Here is a 24,706-nt window from a genome sequence, read left to right on the forward strand (position 1 = left end):
TCAAACAAAACTTAAATTGTGTTTTGCTTGTGGGGCAGACATGTGTGCACGACTTCCGTTTCATTTGTTTTTGAGTTGTATTTGGAAGTGTTCGCATGTTGGTTGATAACTCTATTCTTTAAAAAGGAGAGGTGGTAGGTAGAAGCTTCATTGATGCATAAATATACCAGCACACCACAAAGGAAAAATCTAGTTAAAAATAAAAAAAATGACACCTTCGTACGAAGGATCAAAAAAGGGTGGCGTCAGTGAGGAGCTTTTGGGAAGATGGCTGGCAAAGTACAGTGGCTTCGTGTCGTGGACAACAAATACGGGAAGCATAACTTTTGCACCAACACCAAACGGAATAATACATTCACTAAAGGTATTTGGAAAAAACCAAAAAAAAAACCCGAAAGTCTAACAGCGGCGTAGCTGGGCTTGTAAAATATTATAAACCACAAACACATATGTTAGCTTTTTAAACAGTCGCTAATCCTGTTTATAACATTAAACAAAGAAACTGAGTCCGTGAGAATCATTAAACAAAGAATCCCGACATCCATGAGGTAAGTTTTACTGACTGAACTGAGGGAAGATCTACTGTAATCTCGACACCCCACAATTGTTGGGTTAATAAAATGCTATCAAAAAACAGAGGAAAATTCCTTATCATTGGTTCATGAACCATACACCACTCGAATCCATTAACTTTGTATTCACGACATTCAAATTATAGCGTTATGGTTTCATTTACTATATTATTATCTATATAATAATAGCGTAAGGACTCGACTTTGTTATCCCTTTTACGCCGCACCCAGTGACCCGATGCCCACGGCACTAATGGATTTACGATCTACGAACCGCGCTCTTTGTTTATCACGTACAGCCATACTCGAAAAATCTGAATTAGCCGACGTTGGGGCCCAAAAGCATCCGATTAACTGCCGATACGACGCCATCTTATTGGCGTCTGCTGGGTGAAGGCGAAGCAAGCCGTCCGCTGATTGGACAGTCGAAGGCGACAGCAAGCCGTCCACTGAGTGGACAATCCCAGAGTGGTGCTATGCCGATTCATATTACGAATCCATTCATTTTTCAAAAGTATATCGTAGCGTTGTCATTTAAGTAGATTGCAATAAATACGTTGTTCATATACGCACTCTTCATTCTCATCTTTCTTCCTAACTCTTACTCGGACAAGCAAATCCCCTATGCAATCCATAATGGTACACTATCCATACACCACATCCTCCCTTCCGTGGATGTTCCACGGGTTTCAGCTAGTTATTACTATTATGAAAACAATGCTACTAAAACGATACACAACTGTATTAAGAAACCTGGGCATAATTTGCCGAAGCGGTCCGAAGGTGAGGCATGAAGCCTAAGGCCTATACGTACTGTATTGTTACAAGAGCCGTAACGCCGATGCTTTCGATATTTGATGGTCATTTTAACAATCGGTTTGTTTGTGTATCACACTGAATGAAAACGTAAAGGTAGAGCATGGCAATTGTGATATACGACAGGTTCGACGATATGTTCAGCCTGAATGAAATTGGAATCAAAATGCCGGAGTGTGGAGAGTCAGCCGCCATAATGACATCAGACGTAATCAAATCACATTGTCATGTGACCAGATCCTCAGCTATGATTGGTATACGTTTGAGGAGACATACATACAGATGGACAAACACTGTTCTAGACAGATTTGCCCTATGGGCTACGCTGTAAAAAAAAAAGGCTCATCAGGGGGAAAAAGTGAAAGCTTTGACTGGCCAAATGAACTCCTTATTTAAATCCAATAGAGCATGAATTTCGCTTGCTGAAGGAGACTAAAGTCAGAAAACTTCCAAAACAAAACTGAAGTAAAGATACATTCAAAGTACACCGCCCCCATGCCACATAATTAAATATCCTACAGTGCTGCATTGCCAGGGCACCTCTGGCACCCGGCAATACCGCAGTGCAGCTCATGGAGAGTGCATTGGGAGGGAGAGGTGTACAATAATTGACTGATTAATTGCACAATTAAAATCAATAAAAGATAATCATAAAATATTTTCTTAATCAATTGGCTAATAGCATAACTAAACCACTAGTGCTTCATCCGAATATGTATCTTTTAGAAATTTAATTTAAAGTCATTAATAAAAAATGAAATAATTAATTTATTAATCGATGAATAATTAATCGATTAAATGATTAATCAATAAATCAAAAATATCCTTTATAGCCACATCACTTGGTCACCGTCATGTCCAAATATTAGTTTCCCAGCTCAAAAGGTGCCTGAGATATTGCCCAGATGAGAAATAAAATAAATAATTAATGAAAATAAATAAATAATCATCATAAAAAAATTAAATATTTAATCAATTGGCTAATAGAATACATAAACCACCACCATTTCATCCGAATCTGTAACTTTAAAAAAATTAATTTAGGCATTCATCGAATAATTAAAGAATTAATCAATTAATTAATTAATCAATAAATCAAAAATAGCCTCTACAGCCAGATCACTTGGTCATTGTCATGTCCAAATATCAGCTTCCAAGCTCAAAAGGTGCCTGAGATATTGCCCAGATGAGAAATAAAATAAATAAATAATTAATAATGAAAATAAATAAATAATAATCATAAAAAATAAATAATTAATCAATTCGCTAATAGAACACAAAAACCACCACCATTTCATCAGAATCTGTAACTTAAAAAACAAAAATCTGATCGACTAATTCAGTGGTTCTTAACCTTTTTAAAGGCGCAGAACCCCAAAGAAACCCACCGAACCCCTCAAATTTGACCAAAAAATTAAGAAGAATTGCATCTTAATGCGTTTTCTGTTCTTCTTTTCGGGAGGCAATCTGGGAAATGCGTGGTTTTGTTTTGGCAATGGCCACCCTGAAATCATTCTCGCATGCAAGCTTGCTCCTTTTCTTTGTTTTAATGTCCACCAGTTTCGAAAACGCATGCTCGCAGAGAAACGTTGTAACGAACGGCGTGAGGATCTCAAGGGCAATTTTAGCGATGTGAGGATATCCTTCCATTTGGCGGCACCAAAACGTTGAGAGCGTTGTTGTGCCGAAGAGTTGTTGTTGAGTCTGGCTCTGCTGAAGTTCGATTAGGTCGTCGAGGTATTGGTCGTTGACATCTGCCGTTGCAACGTCGAAAGTAAACGGCTGCCGCACCCATGCTGGGTATTGCTCTTGGTCGGGGAAGTAGCCGTCGAATGACTTTCCCAGCTCATCCAAGTGCGTGGCAACGCTTGCTTCAGCTCCCCCGGTACAGCAGTGCCTCCAACTTCAGACTCATCTTCGATCCAGCTCACGCACTCGTCCAGTAGCGAAAAGTTCGCGAAGTTGTCGTTCTCTGTTCGCCGCCTCCACAACGATAACTACTTTCGGAAAGCACTCAGCTTTTCTTCAGATTCGATGACATTCACTCCACCGTCCTGCATCTGGCAATTGAGATGATTGAGTGCGTCGAAGATGTCAGCCAAGTACGCCAAGGCGAGGATGAACTCTGACTCTTGGAAGTGCGTTGCATGGCAATGCTGGTGTTCTCGCAAAAACAGGGCTAATTCTACACGCAAGGCAAAAACACGGCTCACGACCTTCCCTCGTGATAACCATCAAACGTTAGAGTGGTAGAGAAGGACTTCAAATTCAGAGCCGATTTCATTGCACAGTTCTTTGAATATGCGATGATTCAGAGCACGGCTTCGCACATAATTCACAGTTTCAACGACTATTTTCAGAATATTGGCCAGTTTTGGAGGCAGGGTTTTTGATGCCAGCGCGTGTCTGTGCAGTACGCAGTGCGTGACGATGATGTGTGGTGCATCGGCCTTTACCAGCGCTCCAAAACCGGGGTTGCATCCCAGCATGGCTGGAGCTCCGTCCGAGCAAACTGCAGACACCATGTTCCACGAGAGGCCGTTGCTTCTGAAGAAGTCGTCCACAAGCTTCTTCACGTCAGCTGCCTTCGTCGTTGTTGAGGCTTGCAGAACAGAAAGTCTTCCTTGATCTCGTCTCTTTTGACATAACGCACAAACAAGAGGAGCTGGCTCAAATTCGAAACGTCAGTGGTCTCGTCGAGTTGAAGGCTGAATTTTGTCGAGCTCGCAACAATCTGCAACTACCTGGGTGAGGATGTCGCCGCTCATGTCGTCGATTCTGCATCTGATGGTGTCATTTGAGAGTGGAACGAGAGACGACTTGTTTTCAGCAGCTTTTCCCAGCATGATGTTGGCCATCTTCAACGAGGCCGGTTTGATGAGTGTCTCGCCAACGGTGTGCGGTTTGCCCTGCTTTGCGATCAAGTACGCAACTTCATACGACGCGGTGAGGATCGGTTTGTCAATTGGAACGAAGCTGAAAGTGGGGAAGGTAGCACTTGCATCGAATAGGACTCTCTTCAATTTGAATTCATCCAGCGTTGCGTCTTTGTACTGCCCCTCGCCGTGCAGTTTTTTGAAGTGTTCCCGTAGTTTTGCTGGTGCTAGGCTGGAGTTGCTCAACTTGACATTGCAAAGCATGCATTGAGGACGCTGACTTCCGTCCCGTTCCGTCAAACACGTGAACCCGTACCGCACGTAATCCTCTGACCACTTCCTTTTTTTGCTCGACATAATACCAAAAAAAAAAAAAAAAAAAGCAACAAACTGATCTTAATTGAGTTCGGGCAAATAATTATATGACAAAAATTAAAAAAGGAACATGCTTAAATATAATCAGTACCCCTCTGAAAACTGAGAAATTTTAACGAAGAAAACATAACTTATAGTTACGATGACGGGATTTATTATCTACTCAACTCTATGTCACCTCAAATCCCATTACAATATTACATAGAAAACTGTGAATTGTTAGTTTTGAATTGCGACCAAAGGAGTTATATCACCTCCACCTAATTTTCTGAGTAATTCAATCATATTTTATAATCACCATCCACTTTTGACTTTAATATAACTGAACCCACCCTGCATATCCACAAACATTTCCAACTTACTTTTCAATTAATCAGTAACTCCAAAGTAAGGCGCGACCAATGATGCACGGCAAACGGCAAGCTAATCGAGGCTATTAACTGCAATTTCCGAACACCTGCAAAGTCCAAAATCCAGTAAGCAAGTAAGCACCATCAACAGAATAATTAGCAAGTTGCTCATTGATTCAACTTACTACAGTCAGTGTGAAACAACTTATCTTAAACACAGACCAGAGAAACCATGAATGGGATGGGAATACAATTACAAATAACATTTCCATTCGTTCGTAACATACATAGCAAAATAATAATAATATTAATAATAAGCGTAATTACACATAGATTCAAAATTGATACAGAACTAAAAAAAATAAAAAAAATTGCAATGCGTTTCGGAGGACCTCCGCCGAACCCCTGAGACAAGCTCACTGAACCCCTGGGGTTCGGTTTAAGAACCACGGGATTAATTGATTAATCAATAAATCAAAAATAGCCTTTGCAGCCAAATCACTTGGTCATTGACATGTCCAAATATCAGCTTCATAACTCAAAAGGTGCCTGATATAATGCCTGGAAGAGAAAGGAAATGTATAAGTACTTAATTAATCGCTAATAATTAAATAACTCATCAATTAATTGATTAATCAAAAAACAAATAATACCGTTTTTGACAAAGTACTTGCTCACTTTTGTGCCGAAACTTCAGCTTCCAAGCTCGAAGGATGGCTGATATATCGCCCGGACAAACAAGAAAACAAGAAAGAAAACAAGAAAACAAACAAACAAACAAACAACCAGAGTGAAAACTGAGTACTCCTTTTCAGCGTGCGTCACTACCGAGCCCCCCTTCGGTGCCCGGCAATGACGTTTTGCAATGCCTGGAGATGGCATAGGAAAGGAGCGGTGTACAAAATGGCTGCAGTAAAGGATTGACAAAGCACCTCAAAGGAAGATACCAAGAGTTTGGTGATGTACTGTACATACAAAGTGCCATTGTTCTGCAATGGTAAAACATAAATCCATATATAAACCAAGGAATAAAAGCTGACATACTGTACTCTTGCCTCGTATTCATCTTTTGATCGCAAATACAAATTTCTTGAGTGCATAGCAATATCACAAATTTGACTCCACTGTTCTAATACTTAGAGGGTACTGTATTTTGTTGCTTTTTGTTGTGCTCAGGAAAACTTCAATTTGGCTGCACATTTTTCGACCAAATTGCTAATTAATATATTTTGTTATCCAGCTTAAACCCTTGTAAAGGAGGGAGGAGTGATAAGCTCTCATGATGGGCTTAATTAAACCTTATTAATAATTTTTATTCGACATACGATTACAATTTTTGGGGTCCCTCATTGTGAATAACACTCGACACAAACTAAGCCAATGGAAATTTGATGCAACAAATACGGGCAGTGTATAATCATCAGAGGCCGACAGGCCTGATGTCTTATGCCCACCAGAAAACCAAGATGGCAGCCATATTATTTTGTCTGTGTGCCATGGTAGGTGGAGTCAAGTGACAAAGGTGGGTGAGGTCTAGCAGCTGTCTGACCAATGGGTGCACATTTCAAAAATCCCACTCACAACAACAACAACAACAACAACAACAACAACAACAACAACAACAACAACCACGCAGAGCTCTTGTTTGCTCTTTGTGCAATATGCAGTCATAATAAAAAGATGTACTCCAACCACCTTTCAAGGTGAGATCGCAATATGTAATGATCGTTACCCAAGAAAATATCAGTGATGCAAGTGAAAGTTGGAATATAATTTCCTCTTACCTCCAAGCGAACCACAAGGTAATACTAATACTATAAGCTCTCATGAAAACAAATAAATGAATTTCTGCAATGAACTTCAATAGATTGCAAAACAGACGAATCGCAAAAACATCATTTTAAAAATACTAAATTACATGCATTCTTTATTATTCTTTTCAAATCATCAAAGGCAATTGGTATAGAGTACTAGCAGAAGTACCCGCCATTGCCGGGCGGGGGAGGGGAGGGGAACGGGGGGGGGGGAGCGAGCCCCTTGGCAAAGCGAGCGATTTTTTTTTTCATAGCGTCATAGCGTCATAGCGTTCATAGTGTTCATAGCGTTTCATAGCGTCATAGCGATTTTTTTTTTCATAGCGTCATAGCGTTCATAGCGTCATAGCGTTCATAGCGTTCATAGCGTTCATAGCGTCATAGCGTCATATCGTTCATAGCGTTTCATAGCGTCATAGCGATTTTTTTTTTTCATAGCGTCATAGCGGTCATAGCGTCATAGCGTTTCATAGCGTCATAGCGATTTTTTTTTTCATAGCGTCATAGCGTCATAGCGTTCATAGCGTTCATAGCGTCCATAGCGTTCATAGCGTTCATAGCGTTCATAGCGTCATCACGTGATCGCTCTGAGCGAATCAGCGCCCACCTGCTCTGATTCCGTTGATTCCGTGCGCTGAAATGCGGAGGTAAATATGAATCATAGCGTCATAGCGTCATATCGTCATAGCGTTCATAGCGTCATCACGTGATCACGTGATCGCTCTGAGCGAATCAGCGCCCACCTGCTCTGATTCCGTGCGCTGAAATGCGCTGAGGTAAATATGAATAAAAAATATGGATCGTCAAATATTTTGAGTTCGGCCATGTTCGTCCCAGGCTCAATGGCCATGTCTATGCCAAATATCAAGCACGTAAGCCTCTCCGTTTAGGAGTCTATCGGTAACATTACACACACACACACACACACACACACACACACACACACACACACACACACACACACACACACACACACACACACACACACACACACACACACACACACACACACACACACACACACACACACACACAGTGTTTTATATATATCGATGTAGAAGGAAATTTAGACACATAGAGGCCGTTTGTTCAATGAAGCCTCTGTCAATGAACTTAATCCATGTGCACATGGACAATATTTACATTCACTTTAGGAAAAAGACTAATAAACATCTCATACAGTTTTTATTGCAGTTTGATTGTTGCAATCCAAAATGCAACAATAAAGGACTTAAAATGGTTTGAATGCATGACTTTTGAGATGTCAGAACTGTGCAGGAGCTAACTGCAAACTCCCGACAAGTTTATCAGCCTCACTATGCCTGTGGTACTGTACCTTTGTATAAACGACAGGCACCATTTTCAGAAAATACGTTCAACCAAACATCATCTCCACCGAATTGCAGCAGAGCTAGTTTATACACACGATGACATTTCAACATTTTGCAGAAATAGAAGAGTTTTATTGGGAACTTGTCCAAGTCAGAAGCTTATTTGTACAAGGACAGAAAAGCCAGAAGCATACACTCACCATTATTGCTATTTCTCGCTGGCAAACCATGAGGTCGTGGTCATTATTCACGTACATGCGCTTGAGAGCACACCGCACACCACTGGATATTTTTACCAGGAACACGATAGCAAATCCTCCTGTGGAACACACAAGCACAAACTGTTTAAAATACTGCGCTCAGTCGATTGTTCTGACCATTGTGACCAACTACATTCATGTGGTGAACCTTCATATTTTGCTATAAATAATGGTACAGGACAGTGGTTTTGGACCAGATAAAAAATAACAACATTGGAGAACATGGTTCAGTCGAAAACAGGTTCAATTAATTGTGAAAAATACCACATTTGGAAACATATTTTTCTCTAAAGAGGTGGTGTATGTATTTTTATTTTTGAAGATTTATGGTGGTGATGGAGGTTGCACAACCTTCTGCAAGTCGTTGGGGCACCAAGGTGGGGTTTCAGTGGGCAAATACACTTGGTAGTGCCGATCTCAAAATCAGGAACAGACTTTTATGCAGCCTTGGGATTGTACCCCACATTAGTGAAGGCAATGAGTGATGCATGACCAAATATAGTCCAAGAAATCCTCAAAATTACATCTTGTTGTCTACATCGACGAGCAAAGGGGGAAGATGTACACCTTGAGGTGTTTTTTTTATAAAGACAGGAAGGTGCAGTGATTAAGAGGGGTAGGAGAGTTGGAATAAGAAAGGTTCAAAAGAATAGAGGGCATGGAAGTAACACGAGATTACAAGTTATCACTCTTCCACGAGCCTCAATTTAATTTCAGGAGGGACATATTTAGTTTTAAAATGTACATTCAAATGTTAAAAAAAAAAAAAAAAAAAAAAAATGTCGCACACATTGGGATTAGAGTTTAAAATGTTAGGGGAATCACATCTACGTGTCACACTAATAGTAATGTTAATTGAATGCCAGCTCACCCCAGCCGCTCCATGTGGACGACTCGGGTCGAGTCTCGGTGAGAGGAGGGGGTAGTGTTGCGGTTGTGCCATAAAGGCAAACCCCCTATAGTTCGTTGCACGACAACATGTAGCCTGCAGTAGTTAGATATGTCTTATTGAATGTAAAGATTAGCCCTTTCCCATTGTGTAGTAATCAAGACCAAAATGCGTTGAAGTGAAGCAGGATGTCAAGCCTTCGTGTGGCTGGGAGAAGCCATTACTAATGAGCAGGAAGGCGTGGCCAAAAGCGAAGCCCACGTGACCAATGAGGAGGCGGGAATAGGTCCCTGGCACGTGACCAACCTCAGCCAATAGAAGGCTGTGGAACATTTTGAAGGGGGTGGGCGGGTCTGATAAAACCCCCGTCCAGCGCATTATCATTCTCTTTTTGCTTTGGGATTTTGCTGCGCTACGACCTCCTGTTCTGAACTCCTGCTTTTTGGACTTCGCGAGGACACACCTGAGCTCTTGTCCTTTTTGCCACGCCCACGACGGGACCTCGCTTGCTTTTTCGTAGTTCCCACGACACGTGTTTGGCCTTTGTGTTCTTGGTCGACACCCATCGCTTCTGCGCCGATCTCTTGCACCATCTGGCTGACCTGCAAGCTTGTCCAACCTGCGCTGAAGTTCATCTACCTGCGCTGAAGTAAATCTACCTGTGCTGAAGTTCGTCCGTGCCGACTTCGAGGCGGCGGTTCGTCCTTCGGACCTTACCTCGTCCAGGCTGCACGTCCGGATCAGGTATTGAACTGCGAGCCGCGCACACCAGACCACGTGGTCACCAGCGAGGCAATTCCAGCACGTACATCGGTACACCAATAACCAGTGTCTTTTCCCTGTGTGAGAGTGAGTGTGAAGGCGCCAAGTCGGGGTTATTATTAGGTAAGAAATGATAAGCTGTATCTTTTGTCTATTCTCTGTGCCTTCTAAATAAAAGGCTGTACATTCTCCATTGGCCGAGCATCATCTGAGACCAAATTTGGCTAGATTCAGGTTCATAAATCTCGTGAGGTAACGCCGCTTACCACACCGTGCAAGTCCGCTCGGCACGCAATTGAATAAGGTGTGTGAAAGCGAGAATTTCGACCGCCGTCTTCGGTCACGTGTGCACCTTGAAGGGATTCGTGATTTTCCGGTATTAACCGAGGGGAATCACGCAACAAAATTGTTGTCAAGGAGTGGGATTTTTGAACCACCGCAACAATCTTTTGAACCACTGTGTGTATATTTTATTTATTTATATTTATACATATACAGTGAAACCTTGACTTACGAGTTTAATTCGTTCTGTGACCGAGCTCGTAACTCAATTTGCTCGTTTCTCAAATTAAATTTCCCCATTAAAATGCATTGAAATGCTATTAATCCGTTCCAGCCCCCCAAAAACCACACCAATTTTTTTTTAAATATACAGTATATATAAAAATATCTCGCGCTTTATATTTCACCTGTATGCAGCATACAAGTTGGCAGGATGGCCTGGAATGGAGGTACGCACACTTGACTCTAAACTGTCCAGCCTGGGTTTGAATCCCGACCCAGCTATAACCTGTCATGGGTGAATCACAGGCAGGGTGATTCATCAATGTGTGTACCGCTAAACTGGGCGCCCCGTTTGCGTCCCATTAGTTGTTGGATGTTAAGGATCTCACCGTGTTTTCCACAAAGAGAAGGCGAGCTATCGCCGGCACTCTGAACAAGTTGTGGCCTGGCATGCTCTTCTCCTCTGCCGTTATATACGTCCTCCTCGGCATCTTTTTCCAGAAGAGCCCTGTCTCGTCACAGTTGAAGATTTGCTGGAGGATGTATCGTTCGGCTTCTATCAGTTCGGCAAAAGTTATAATAAAATCTTCAGCTGCCTTCACATCCGCCTCACCAAGTCGACAACACGCACACCTCGCTCATGTTTTTCGACGATTGCGTGTTTTATATCCAAGCACATCATCCTCTTCTTCTTCTCAGTACTGCCCTTGGCACTCAATTTCTTAGGACCCATGGTTAAAACTAAGAAATTTTCCAAAATAACCAAAATGCGAAAACAAAGCAGCAGCGATATACGGCAGAGATGCTTGCACGGCAAGATAACCACGTGACCGGAACCCACCTGGTGGCGGGTGGCGTAAGCTCCAAAATGCGAAAACAAAGCAGCAGCGATGCTTGCACGTCAAGATAACCACGTGACCGGAACCCACTTGGTGGCGGGTGGCGTAAGCTCGTAACTCAGATCTCGGCTCGCATCTCAAAGCAATAAACCGCCTGAGCGACGGCTCGTATCTCGGAAAACTCGTAAGTTGGTGCACTCGTAAGTCAAGGTTTCACTGTATATATATATATATATATATATATATATATATATATATATATATATATATATATATATATATATATATATATATATACGTATATATATATATATATATACGTATATATATATATATATATATATATATACGTATATATATATATATACGTATATATATATATATATATATATATATATATATATATATATATATATACGTATATATACATATATATATATATATATATACGTATATATATATATATACACGTATATATATATATATACGTATATATACGTATATATATATATATATATATATATATATATATATATATATATATATATATATATATATATATATATATATATATATATATATATATATATATAATTGATATATGTGGGAAAATTACATGCCCAGACCAGGAATCGAACCCAGGTCCTCCGGAAAAACAGTACCAGGGCTCTGCCATCTGTGCTATCTGGGCGACCCTGACTGAGCATGAAATTTTCCCACACATATCATTGCCACTCTCTTTTATATACCTGTATATACACTACATGGCCAAAAGTATGCGGACACCCCTTCTAATTCGTAGATCCGGCTGTTTCAGCCACACCCATTGCTGACAGGTATATAGAATCAAGCACACAGCCATGCAATCTCCATAGACAAACATTGGCAGTAGAATGGGCCGTACTGAAGAGCTCAGTGACTTTCAACATGGCACCATCATAGGATTCCACCTTTCCAACAAGTCAGTTTGTCAAATTTCTGACCTGCCAGAGCTGCCCCGGTCAGCTGTAAGTGCTGTTATTGTGAAGCGGAAATGTCTCGGAGAAACAACAGCTCAGCCGCGAAGTGGTAGGCCACACAAGCTCACAGAACAGGACCGCCGAGTGCTGAAGCACGTAGCGCGTACAAATCGTCTGTCCTCTGTTGCAACATTCACTCATTGCATCCGCCATGTGTGAAAACCTACGTGTAGGTACCAAAATCATCCTTCTAGCTTGACATCCTTCTAGCTTGACCGACTCCTCTCTGGCCTTGCCCCCCCAGCTCTCTCTGGGCTCTGTCCGCAAATATTCCTACAGGTCGCACAAGATCTGCCTGCAACCCTCTTTTGGTTAAACTGCCAAAATCAAGACTCTCTGCTCACCTTCACTCCTTCATTCCTCTTTTCTCTCGCCTCTGGAACAAACTCCCCACTCCACCCTCCAAGTCTTTAAAACAGCTGTTCACCACCATCTCTTATCTTCCCCCATCCAAAACCTTGATCTTTTCTACCCCCGCTAATTTCACCCCAATTCCACTTTTTCAAATACCAACTTTTGTCCTAGAAGTCCTTGGTGTCCTTGTGCTTTATACTTCTCCCTCCCCCCCCCCCCCTTCCCACGCCTCCTCCCCCCGGGCCCTCTCCCTTCCACACATCTCCCTGCTCTCTGATGTTGTGTGTGTGTGCTTCCCCTTTTCTCCCCATCTTGTCTTCCGCTCCCTCTTTTTGTGTATTTTGTTTGTCTGGTCGTTTTGTTTGTGAAGTTAATGTTAGCTCTTTCACGAGCCTCGATTCATTATACAAAAAAAAAATTCTATCAAAAGTTATTGCTGATTTTCTATTTGAACCAAAGTCGGCGGTGGCCATCTTGGATTTATGCAAATAACGGAAATTCCCCAAAGTTGCTGCAGCGGAAAGAGGTGGTTCTGTCATATATACCCCTTAACCATTACTAATCCACCAAAAAACCTCATAGTTTTGATTATAGTTACTTTTGGTTTGAATTTCCTGTAACTTGTAATTATTTAATCGTGTTCTGCTCCTCGTGTGCGGCCTTGTAGTTGTACCCCCGTCGGTGTTTGTTATCTTAATCGTGTTTTGCTTGGCTCTTACTTTTTTTCCCTTCTACCCCGGACATAATACTCTGTCTAACGTTCTAAATCCCTACCTCCCCCCCCCTCCCCACCCCCAAAAACCAAACAAACAAACAAAAAAAAAAAAACATTTATTTTCCTTTCTCCACGTGTACTGTTGACTCATCCTGTATTTTCTGTCCAGGTGTGCTGTTCGCCCCGCCCCCATTAACTCCTTGCCATCCACCGTTTGCCCTTCACGTGACTCGTGGTGGTCCCTCTCGGCTCTCCCCCTGTTGGTATTTTTGTGCACATAAGATTGTTCACGGTTCTGTTTAAATATTATTTAAATATGTATAACCTTTCCCCTTCAGTGTTTCACTCAGTGGTATTTTACAACACGCTGTTTTTCTTCCTATTTAAAAGGCTTTTCTCAATTTCCTCTCCAACTCATTCCACCTCAAAAAAAAGAAATTCAATATCTTATACGTCTCCCTCACTACATGGTCTAAATTCACATTCATTCCATCCCTCCTCCATCATTCTAAACCGGATTGCTAACTTGAAAATCACAACAAACCCAATTTGTTTTCAATGTTCGTCTTTCATTAATCATCCACTTTCTAAACTCCCTTCTTGCCCCTCCCATCCAAATCCCTCCCCTTGCACCTACACTCCTAAACTCCCCCCTTGCCCCGCCACTCTTAAACTCCCCCCCTACCCCTCCACTCCTGAACTCCCCCCTTGCCCTTCCCCTCCTAAACTCCCCCCTCACTCCTCCCCTTCAAAACTCCCCCCCAACCCCTCCCATTCAAATCTCCCCCCATACCATTCCTCTCCAATTCTCCCTCCTCCCCCCTCCTCCTCAAAGCTGCCTCCTCCCCACTTCGTCTCCCTTCTATCTCATACCTCCACCCCCCCCCCCCCAACCTTCTTCTTTCCTCTGCCCCCCCTCAAACAACCCCTCTCTGTGCCTCATCCCTTCACCTTCAAACCTTTCATCCTCCTAATCCTTCCCTTTCTTGGAACTCTTCTGCAATCGCTGACACACTAACAACTGCTCTCCCTACCTCCCCCTCTCATCCTTCATCTTACCCTACTCCTCCCCTCCCCTGTCCTGTACCCGATGCTCCCCCTCTCTCTTCATTAACGGTATGGACCTCAAACATCCGGGGCCTTCGCTCAAACCTGACTGATCTCTCCATACAGGTTGCTTCTGACAATCCAGACTTGATCTGCTTAACAGAGACTTTCCTCCTTCAAGATGTCTCTGATTCCTTAATATCTCTTCCTGGTTACTCCCTCCTCCGGTATGATAGACCTGAGCCTCGGCCTGGTGGTGGGGTGGCTATCTTTATCAAAAATTCTCTTCCTCACTCTCCTTGCACTGCCCTCTCTGCTCCTCACCCCCAGGAGTACCTCTGGCTACGGCTTCCTCTCCGCTCCCACCTTTTGTTCATATGTGTTCTGTACCGTCCCCCAAACAGTGATGACTCCATCTACATTTCACTGTCTGACAACATGGACCAACTTCTATCCACTCATCCCAACTCTCTCTTCCTCATATGTGGTGACTTCAATTGTCATCATGCCACCTGGTTGGGTGTGGGTTCCTCTCTCACCAGTCATGGCACCTCAGCAAAGGACTTCTGTGACTCACTGGGATTGACACAATCTGTCAATTTCCCGACCCGGATCTCAGCCAATGGAGTATCTTCTCTTCTAGACTTGGTTATGACTAACTTCCCTGCTAATGTCTGCTGCTCTTCTTCTGCTCCAATCGGTTCTTCTGATCATGTGCTTGTCAAAGTGGACATCTCTCTGGCCATTCTCAGAGAGCCTCCTCAGCGTCGACGAGTCTGGCATTTCACTCAGGCCGACTGGGACGGTCTTCAAGCAGCCATCAATCGTCTGGATTGGTCTCCCATCTCCACTGCCTCTGACATCAATTCTTCCTGGGAATTCTTCCAAAGCAAACTGATCTCTCTCATGCACAGATTTATCCCATCTCGCCTTCAGTTGTCTTACCCTTCCTCCCGTCCATGGTACACTGAATCTTGTGGTGAGGCAGTTGCCCTGAAACAACTTGCCTTTGCCTCTTGGAAGGCTAATCCAACTGAACGAAATCTCAGTTCCTTCCACCAAGCTCGGAACAAGTGTGTGTCTACCCTCAGGAGTGCCAGGAAGCACTATCTCTCCTCACTCAAGAATGAACTCTCAAACCTGTCTCCTTCCTCCAAATCCTGGTGGCGTCTGGTCAAATCCGTTTCTGGTGTTTGTTCCCCCTCCATCCCCTCCCTTACCTCAAATGGCCACACAGTTGACATCGCACGTGACAAAGCCGAATGCCTCAACTCTGTGTTTGCCTCAAAATCCTTAGTCCCAAACCCATCTCTCTCTGTTCCCACCTTTCCCAGTCAAACCAAACTGCTCCTGGACTCTGTGACCTTCTCTCCTGACAAGGTGGAGGAGTTTTTGTCAAACCTCGACTCTGATTCTGCAACTGGACCAGATGGCATCAGCCCACGGGTCCTAAAATCCTGCTCTGCCACTCGATCTCACCGTCTCTCTGTTCTTTTCACCCTATCCTTTGCTCAAGGTCATCTGCCAGCATCCTGGAAATCAGCAAACATTACCGCTTTACACAAAAAAGGTGCAAAAACAGATCCTTGCAACTACAGACCAATCAGCCTGCTCCCAATTATCAGCAAAGTCATGGAATCCATCATTGCTTCGGATATGAAATCTTTCCTCTTCTCCAATGGCTTGATCTCTGATCATCAATTTGGTTTCAGACCAGGTCACTCTACTCTGGACATGCTGCTTCTGCTGTCTCAACAATGGATGGAGGTCCTCAATGCCAAACAGGAAATCAGAGCTGTCTCCCTTGACATATCACGTGCCTTCGATACGGTCTGGCACCCAGCTCTGCTCACCAAACTCTCCTCCGATGGTATCCATGGAAATCTCCATGCATGGCTTGCGGACTTCCTCTCTGGTCGTAGTCAACGTGTGGCCCTGAATGGATTTCTCTCATCTCCCCTTCCCGTTCAGGCTGGAGTTCCCCAAGGCAGTGTGCTGGGCCCTGTGCTTTTTCTGGTCTTTATCAATGATCTCTCCGACTCTCTGGAAAATCCTCTGTATCTCTTTGCTGATGACTCCACTCTCTGCCGCTCCATTCCTCTTCCCTCAGATCGGCAGTCTGCAGCCTCCTCACTCTCTGAAGACCTGGACAAAATCACAGACTGGTCAAACATGTGGAACATGTCTTTCAATCCTGACAAATCTCACACTCTTACTATGTCTCTCCGAAAAGATCGACTGGACAACCCTCCCATCTACTTTCTCAACAATCCTCTCCAAGAAGTTCCGTCGCTCAAGCTTTTGGGTCTCACCATCTGCCATGATCTTTCTTGGGAAAACCACATTTCCAAGCTGGCCTCCAAAGCCAGTCGCCGACTGGGCATCCTCCGTCGTGCGAAGTCCTTCCTAGGCACACCTGAGCTCCTCACCACATACAAGGCTTTCATCCGCAGCTCAATGGAATACTGTTCTCCCCTATGGGCTGGTGCTCCTGCCTCACACCTGGCTCGGCTTCACGCTGTTGAATCCAAAGCTTTCAGAATCATTGGAATCTCCCGCGATGAAGCTATCTCTGAGGGCCTTTCACTCACTCACCGCAGGCAGGTAGGTGGTCTTTCTGTCTTCTACCGACTCCTCTCCGGCCTTGCTCCCCCAGCTCTCTCTGTGCTCTGTCCCCCAAATATTCCTACAGGTCGCACAAGATCTGCCAGCCACCCTCTGATGGTTAAACTGCCGAAATCTCGGCTCTCTGCTCACCTTCACTCTTTCATTCCTCTTTTCTCCCGCCTCTGGAACAAACTCCCACACTCACTTCAATCACACTCCTCCCTCCAGGTCTTCAAAACAGCTGTTCACCACCATCTCTTATCTTCCCCCATCCAAAACCTTGATCTTTTCTACCCCCACTAATTCACCCCAGATCCACCTTGTTTGAAATTCCAACTTCTTTCCTGGAAGTCTTGGCAGTGTCCATATGTTTTATACCTCTCCCACCCCCCCCCCCCTTCCCATGCCTCCCCCCCAAAGCCCTCTCCCTCCCACAGTTCTCTCGATGTCTCCATGTCTCTCGGTCCCTGCTCTCAAATGTTGTGTTTGTGTCCTTCCCCCTCTCTCCCCATCTTGTCTACCGCTCCCGATGTTATTTGTTTTGTGTGTCTGTTTGTCTTTCTGTGTGATTAATGTTCGCTCTTTCACGAGCCTCGATCTTGTATACAAAAAAATAAATAAATAAATAGTACTGACAATTTCCGGGTTTCATGTCCTGGCAACTTGACTACACTGGAATGGCTTCAGAACAAGAACGTGAATATTTTTTCAGCAGCCCAGCCAAAGCTGAGACTTGAATACCGTTGAGAATCTGTGGAAAGACTGGCAGATTGTTGTTCACCAATGCTCCCACCATCCAACTTGACAGAGCTTGAGCAAATCTGCAAGGAAGAGTGGGAGAAACTCCCCAAATCCAGATGTACCCAAGAAGACTTGTAGCTGTAAGAGCTGACAAAGGCCGTTCTACGAAGTATTGACTCAGGCGGTTGAATATTTGTGTAATTCAGATATTTCTGTATTTCATTTTTAATTATTGTGTAAAAAATTTTAACAAAACAAAATTCCACTTTGACATTATGGGGTATTAGGTGTAGAATCAGTGACAAAAAATCGCAATGTAATCCATTTTAACTTCAGGCTGCAACATAACAAAATGCGAAAAAAGTGAAGGGGTATGAATACGTTGAAGGCGCTGTATCAGGCTCCAGAATATTGTCGTGTTCCCGGGGATTAAGATTCTCCAAGGTAACGGGTAGCCAATCGAGCTTAACACTCTGAGGCGTTAAATCCAACTATTGTGGAGTTAATACGCATCAGGGATGAGGCAGCGAAGGGAAGCGAAGTTCTTACCTGCCCGGACCGCACTGCACGTGTTCAACCCTTGTAACAAACTCAACCCGACACAGAATTAAAATGTACAATAAAAAGGTTTTATAAAACAAATGCCAGCAAACAAGAAAATGCACGATAAAACTAAGATTCCTAATCGAGAGACCCTCCACACGGACTCGTAAAACAACACAAGGGGAAAAATAACTGAAAGTAAAAATGTGTGTTTGTGCACTTAGCTCTGGTCCCCTTGATCGTCCGGGATCGTCAGAGGCCCCCGCGTCCCTGTGTGGGAAAACACACGCCCTGGTGCGAAGTCCGTACGCGGGAAAACAGGCCTTGGTGCGTAGCTCGTTCCTCCAGCCACCGAGCAGGCCTCGCCCGTCCACTCGCCGTCTGCTCCACACAGCACCGCAGTCCCTCAGTGCAGACAGCCGCCGCACCATCAGCACCAACGAGCCAAGGAAAGGAAAATGCGGCCGCTCTAACCGATCGCCCGGAACAAAAAGCGCAAATGTCCGACTGCACAACACCAATGTCCCTGTACCAACGCAAGAGCAGGAAAATGCGTCTGTGCCTTCAATAGGAACCCAGCGCAAGAAGATAATATCTGTGACCATACGCTTTCAATGTCCCTGGTGCAAGAGCTGTAAAAGCGACCGTTCGTAATGAAATCCAGAACCAATAAGAAGGAAAATGTCAGGACCAAAGTCTTTTGTTCCCAGGGCTCTTAAGTCATCCGAAGACGTCCACGCACGCTCCTCTCAGCGAGTGCAATCTCATCGCTCTATGGCCGTCCTGACCAATCGTTCTTCGGGGCGTGGCCTCGCAGCCACGAGCTGGACTTTGTGACGTCCCGGTTGGTGGTATCATTGGCAGTGCTCAATGAATGTCCTGTTTCCTGTTACTTTTATTAAGTGTTATTTTTAAGTGTGTAGTGCATGGCGGGTGTGGTGTGTGTCATAAGGAACAGACGAGAAATCAGAGGCAATTCACGTACAGGGGATTTACCCTTAATCCCTAACTAATTAACATAACCCCAACCCTCATCATGGGGACAAAGATACACTCTTACACGACATCTGGTCTAACGGGTCCTTACTTGGGTACAGGGGGTTCTTCTTCTTCAACAAGACATTCGGAGCACACTATCCTCTACAATCCTACCAGGCCCTAAGGCATTCCATTGCCTACCCCCCATAAACGTAACAATATTATACGATCCTGAAGGAATACAGCTCTTTCATTGCTCAAAGCCTGGGACCTTTACTTCCACTATATTTTAAGTATATTAATATACCACAGTACTATACTTGGGCTGTTACACCTCGTTTTTAGTGCATCTCTCAATGGTGAAGAATCACTGCAAATTAAAGAACTCTCGTATCCGGATTTGGATCTTCTCCAAAATTGAATCAGTTCGTCCTCGTCACACACCCAACCTGTCCACCAAATGCCATCCAGAACTTATTGAGAAATCCTGTTCACGAACAAAGACAGAGGTGAAGACATATTAACGTGGCCAAAAATATTAGCTCCCTTCCACTTTTTTCAAATAATGCACCATTTCTTACAGAAAATGGTTGAAATAAAAAAATGTTTTGGTATCCACATATGTATTTCTTTGGTTTGCAGAGGAACAAAACCAAAAAAGCTGAAAAAATTACTAAATCTTAGCTTATTCCACACAAGTCTTAAGATGGCCCGGAGAATATTATTGGCACGTTTTAGAAGTTGTTAGAAATCATTAGATTTCAAGCAGGTGATTCTCCTTTACCTTTGTCTACCATACGCAATGTTATCAGGAAGTCTAAGGCCCATGGCACTGTAGCCAACCTCCCTGGACGTGGCTGCAAGAGAAAACTTGATCGAAGATTGCAGCGAAGGATTGTTTGAATGGTGGAGAAAGCACATCGGTCAACTGACAAACACATTCAAGCTGACCTTCAGACACAAGGTGCAACAGTTTCAACTCGCACTATCCGTCACCAACTCAATGATAAGGGGTTCTATGGTAGGAGACCCAGGAGGACCCCACTGCTGAGAGAGAGAGCCAGAAGTAAGCCCAACTTGAGTTTTCCAAAACACACCTGAACAATCCAAAATCCTTCTGGGAGAATTTCCTGTGTACAGATGAGACCAAATTTGAGCTTTTTGGTAAAGCACATCATCTCTATGTTTACAGAACACAAAATGAAGCCTTCAAAGAAAAGAACACCTTCCCTACAGTCAAACATGGAGGAGGTTCAGTGATGTTTTGGGGTTGCTGTGCTGCCTCTGGCACTGGGTGCCTTGAATGTGTGCATGGCATCATGAAATCAGGAGATTGCCAAGGCATTTTGGAGCGCAATGTTCAACCCAGTGTCAGAAACATGGGTCTTGCAGCAGGACAATGACCCCAACACACTTCAAAAAGCACTCAGGAATGGTTCAAGACAAAACGCTACACTGTTCTGAAATGACCAGCAATGAGTCCAGATCTAAATCCCATTGAACACCTGTGGGGAGATCTGAAAACAGCTGTTGGGAGAAGGCACCCCTCAAATCTGGGAGAACTGGAGCAGTTTGCCCAAGAGGAGTGGCCCAAAATGCCTGTAGAAACGATATATTAAGTTCTGAATCAAAAACAAGGATTCTGTAATATTAAGAGTGAAATAAAGAATTGTGGAGACCAAATACTTTTGTAAATTTCAACTTATTTTTAGAGAAAATTGTGAGTTATTTGAAAAAAGTGCAAAGGTGCCAGTATTTCTGGCCATGACTGTAACCTCCCTCCACCTTCAGTGACGGAGATAACAATGAGAAGAGGGAGAATTGCTATGCTATACATGTCCCCAACTGGTCCCAAGGAATGTTCTTGTTCCAAGCACTGCAACTGTGAGCCATATACAGCAGGACAAATTGTTTTATGTCTGCAAAGCTAAAGAACAAGTTGCAGTTTCAGAATATTTCCACCATATTTAGCATGTACCAAGTATCAGTTCAATACGTTAAAGGGTAAGGGGGAAAAGTCTGGGGAAACCACAGGAGGGACGGACAGACGGATGGACAGACAGAGCAAACCTATCGTCCCCTACGGTGAAACCAGTATGGGACGAGTAACAAGCATGACTTCACTGTGGTTATAACGAGCGACACAAAATATATACAGTGGCTATAGAAAGTCTATACCTCCTTTCAAAAATTTCACCTTTTGTTACCTTATATCCTGGAATTAAATTGCATTAAATCAGACTTTTCCACCTTTATTTACACATCATAACCCATAACTTCGAAGTGAAAAACAAATTTCAGAAAATTAATTTAAAATGCAAAACTAGAATATCTTGGTTGGACAATTAAGTGTCCACCCCCTTTATAATAGCAATCGCAAGTTAGCTCAGGTGTAACCAATCACCTTCAAAAATCACACACCAAGTTAATTGGCCTCCACCTGTGTTAAATTGTAGTGATTCTGATTATTTCAGAACAAAATCAGCTTTTCCAACAATATCCCAAGCACTCCACAAGTCTGGCCTTTATGATAGGGTGTCAAAAAGGAAGCCATTATTTAGGTATTCTGTCTCGCCAGGTGATGCCAATCAAGAAGGAAGTGAAAATTTCTAATCAAGACCCATTTTGAACCCTTTGCGGTACTTTTTGTATGAAAATTAGACATAAAAAATTCATACAAACCGAATCATTATTCACATGTATCTTTCTGATGTATTTGAAGTGGAAATTTGCTCCGGCTCAGCATTTGGGTTAATTTTTTTTTCCCGAGACCCATTCTATCCCTTCGAGCCGAAGGGGCCTTCTTATCTGAAAGTGCCGGGTCAGAAGTTTTATTGTGTTGCATTTTTGTTTCATACCATTGAAATAGAGCAGTTGGTAACCAAAAAAAATTTCTCAGGCTCAAATTTCTGATTAAAACTTTTCGTGGAGCCATATAAGGGTCCTTCTTATCCACAAATGCCGATGATGTTCATTTCTAACACGTGTCTTTTGTATTGAGTATCCAATGTAAATGTCATAAAATAATAATCAGCCACGGGTGCAAATATCTTACGATAATTCACCAAATGTCCTGTCCGTCTGTTCGAAGGTACCGCAAAAACGGCTCAACCGATCGAAACGATATTTTGGGTGGGTAATCCTGGGATCTCCAGGAGTAAAATAGGCTATTTCGTTTTCCCAATTTCAGCTTTGGTCTCCAGTATGCTCATGTTTGGACTCCCGCATAACATTCACGTTCGCATAACGTCCATTGTGACGATGTTCTCATTGTGACGATGTATGTGTTCACGGTAGTGTTTGACGTGATGGTGAGAACGTAATTTCGTAATGTTTTTCGTTTCGTAATCCTTTAATGAACGTTTAATGTTTAATGAAAGTTTAATGTTTAATGAACGTTTAATGCCCTTCGATGTCCGGGGCCACACGCGCGCTACACTGGACGGGCCAGCGTGTACCTTGCCCTTCGCCGTCAGGCTCGGGTAAACCGCTGAGCCCCATCCGTGATGGGGACTGGGGCTTGAGACAGTGTCCTTCATTAAAAGTATAATAAACGCTGTCTCCATCGACCTTGCCAAGGCCGGAACAGCCGTAACGTTTAATCTCTAAATGAGAGAATTCCACATAGCTATTTGGGCGGTGAATATGTTAACAGATCGCTGTCTCCATTGATCTTGCCAAGGCCGTAACAGCTATCAGCTCAAAATCCTTTTAACTGTTGATTTGGTACAGTTACACGTATCGGGAATTTGGTACACGTATCGGGAGTACATACGACATAGCGATTGTGAACACAATTATCGATCACAATTCACGATCACGATCATCACGATCATAGTGGATCGATCACGATTTGAAACACGATGGAATAATATTTACCGATATGAACAGTGATGTGGCTTTTATTGAAATTCTAAAGATACTGTTTAGATTTTGATGATTTGCGTGCGATATGATTTAACGGATGTTTATATGAATCGTTTAAAATAAAATAAAAACCTTCAATTTCTGATATTTTGCCTTTTCATTTGGGTTTCCCAATTGGAGCCCCGCCCATAGGGCGGGTACCGTTGCTAGTTTCCATAAATGGATTTTTGGGGTCTTTTACGAGTCTGCCACTTCCAAACGTGGAAATGCAGAACTCAAGAAATGGGTTTTCTTGGATATCAAGGTAATGTAAACTGAATAAGGACAATAAACCCTTTGGGTGCAAATTTATGATTAAACTCTGGCAAGCTCTCAATCTATCTTGAGGAAGTTCAGACATTCAAACCCCTGAGTCTCATCATCAGCCACACTCTTTCTTGGGCAAACCACATTCCAACGTTGGCCTCCAAAGCCAGTCACCAACTGGGTATTCTCATCGTACAAAGTCCTTCCTTGGCACACCTGAACTCATTCACCTACAAGGCCTTCATCCGCAGCTTGATGGAGTACTGCTCTCCCCCGCCTCACATCTCACTCCGCTTGACGGTTTGACGGAGTTGAGTTTATGGTTTTATTTTCTGTTCTTGGTCTGTCTTCTTGGTCTGTGGTCTGTCTCCTAACGCCTCTTCTTTTGTGTTCATTGGTAGGCATGCTGTGGTTTTCAAGGTGGCAATTTATGGCATATATTTCTGCTTTATTTCTGATTTTTATGATTATATATCATACTGATACAGTACTGTGCTGTGACGTCACATCACATCACATCACATCACGTATTTTGCGAAGTTATATGCCTTCTCCAAACGCCTTATTGTCGCAGTTGGTGAAAACTACCCAGATGCGATCTTCAGTGGTCAAGGGCATAGTAAATCGCCATTACAGTGAGATGGAGGGAGGGAGAGAGACTGTCACAAGATGGCATCACTGGTACCCACAGTGACATTACTTCCCCCAATCTCAGTGGCCATGTTGGTCTGAAATTTAGTCCAGTGATTTTCACATAATATGCATGTGTGATTTGACGTAGCACATGAGAGAATGAATACGGTCAAAAGACAGACAGTTAGCTTACGCCTGGAGGCTTTGTAATAAAAAACCACCTTTTTGAGGCCATTTTTCCCCACAAGCGGGGAAACTTCCGTTTCCGGTCTTGCTGGCGAGGGTTCGTTTATTCTCAGCTCTCAACGCTCTCCATCGAAATCGAAGTTAAGTAATTGTTCCCATTTGTATTTTCGTTATAGCTGTATTTATTTTATGGTGTATATATTGTCTCCCGACGAAGATTTTCGGTGCAAATCTTTCATACCTGTATTGAAAATCGTGTTAATTCGTGTCGTGTCTTGAGGCCTTGTACAGTGTACACTGTACAACCTTGAGGCTTTGTTTT

The 24,706-nt window shown here is 43.2% G+C and overlaps 1 protein-coding gene across 1 annotated transcript in view; it reads right to left on the reverse strand.

The window, feature by feature from the left end:
* Nucleotides 1-24,706, reverse strand: part of LOC137433049 (AP2-associated protein kinase 1) — a 188,373-nt gene that overhangs the window by 152,914 nt on the left and 10,753 nt on the right. The window contains 1 exon segment of the mRNA XM_068125469.2: nucleotides 8,335-8,453. Coding sequence (XP_067981570.2) covers nucleotides 8,335-8,453 — 119 coding nt within the window.

This window comes from Myxine glutinosa, chromosome 8 (assembly GCF_964187855.1).
Source record: "Myxine glutinosa chromosome 8, kmMyxGlut1.1, whole genome shotgun sequence".
Taxonomy (NCBI): Eukaryota; Metazoa; Chordata; class Myxini; order Myxiniformes; family Myxinidae; genus Myxine; species Myxine glutinosa.